The sequence below is a fragment of the Atta colombica genome, unplaced genomic scaffold (assembly GCF_001594045.1).
Source record: "Atta colombica isolate Treedump-2 unplaced genomic scaffold, Acol1.0 scaffold12, whole genome shotgun sequence".
Taxonomy (NCBI): Eukaryota; Metazoa; Arthropoda; class Insecta; order Hymenoptera; family Formicidae; genus Atta; species Atta colombica.
In genome coordinates, this window is record NW_017259206.1 from 7,847,506 (window position 1) to 7,849,384 (window position 1,879).

Consider the following 1,879-nt stretch of genomic DNA (forward strand, 5'->3'; position numbering starts at 1 on the left):
TAATGTGCATTCCCTTTTATTTAACTATTATCTTTTTATTGCTAGTAATGATTGTTTGTTAGTTGTTGCATTTGCACGTATACTATTCTTTCTCTCACTTTCTTTTCACTTTCTTATAGCTATGAGACTATAGATTTTAGATTTTATACAACAGTAATATAAAGATTATTATTTTTTTCATATTACTCTTATTCTTACGATCTTTAATCCGCAAGATTTTTATAGGACTATTAAGCAGAAAGTTTTTAAAAACTTAATTGTTTTACAGTCAACTTGTATTTTTGCTTCTTTCATTTGAGTTAGCTTATTTTTTTTACTATTTTTTCCATTGTTACATCATCAACACGTGTATCGTGACTTAATCATCATAAATTATACATGATTCACTTAACATTGTATCTCTCAGGATCAGTATATTCTGTTCTCGGTATATTGGAGCTCTTTTAAATTCTTTTCGATGGAGATCTATAAATACTGCTATATTATATCGTCAAAAGATTTCAAAATCTTAATCATCGAAGAATTCTCATATATATGGTTTTAACAAAATAGGAATATTTTAGAATTATTTATTGATAGCGATTTTTATTGTAAATTTTTTCAACATAACAGAAGCCAGATATTCCTTAATGACTTAGGCTGTTTTACACCTCTTCGAATCTGCTTCTATTATATTCAGAGGTACATAATCTTTCTCTTAGCGACAATAAATTTTATTTCTATAGTTTTATAGATCTGATTTTATAGAATATATTTTTCACATATTTGCTCTAAAGATTACGCGAATTATCGTCAGTTTGTCTATTAAAATGTTATATCACTCTAGAAGTAGTTTGCACTAATTTTTTGTTTCAATATTACCTTGAATTCTAGCTCTGATACATCGAGTACTTTTTCTTATCTTTTTTCTACTATTTTAAGTAATTTTAACTCATTTAATATGACATTTCGCGTCTACCATTTGTTAGAATTGCTTATAATTAGTTTCGTTTAATTGGTTTCGTTATTGAGGTTCGCAATGTAAAAAAAAATATTATTAATTCTTCTTGAAAACAATTGCAATATTTTTATTGCAGTGTCATTTTAAATAAAATAAGAAATTTGCATTGATACAAATTGATTATTATTTAATACAATTTAATACGTTTATATACGCAAATTTTGAGCAATTTACTGAGTGTAATCTTATCGGGTAGTCTCGCGCCTACATGTACAATATAATTAACATATATAAATAAGATTATGTATAATGATAAATACATTAAACGTAACACGCACATCAATTAAGTAGTCAGTGTTTATAATAATGTTTCTAATAAAAAAATATAAACAACTTAAACTAAATATTATATTAATAATAATAAAAGTAATAAAAATAATATTTTTATATTTGTAAGAAGTTAAGTAATAAAAATTTTTACATTATTAAATATTGTTAGAAGGAAAATAATAAAAATAATATTTTTACATTATTAAACATTTGTTAGAAGGATTCAAATTGCAGATCCAAATTAATTCTTTATCTTTACTAGCTTTAAAAAATTCAAATTATTATTATATATATTTCTGTTATTTATATTAGAAATTTGCTCAAATAATCTTCCACTATGTATAAAAAATGTATCTAGAACATAGATGAAAAATAGATGACACAGATAAACTGTATATGTATGTGATAATGGATGAACTGATATAGGATATCTTATCTCGCTCGTAAACAAAATAAAAGTTACAAGTTACATACTGCAATATTCTCAGATGTGAAACTTCACTTCTCGTTCATATTTATTTCAAGAATGAATTGTTATTCATTTTTAAATTTAAAAGAAATTTCTTTTGTATTCCCACGTATTTTGTACGAGTGAATAACATTCATAAA

General features: G+C 23.8%; 1 protein-coding gene across 1 annotated transcript in view; it reads left to right on the forward strand.

Annotated features, from left to right (window-relative positions):
• The window catches only part of LOC108694250, an 11,090-nt gene that overhangs the window by 5,685 nt on the left and 3,526 nt on the right, over nucleotides 1-1,879 (forward strand). The window contains exon 10 of the mRNA XM_018203614.1: nucleotides 407-411. Coding sequence (XP_018059103.1) covers nucleotides 407-411 — 5 coding nt within the window. The remainder of the gene's footprint in view (nucleotides 1-406; nucleotides 412-1,879) is intronic.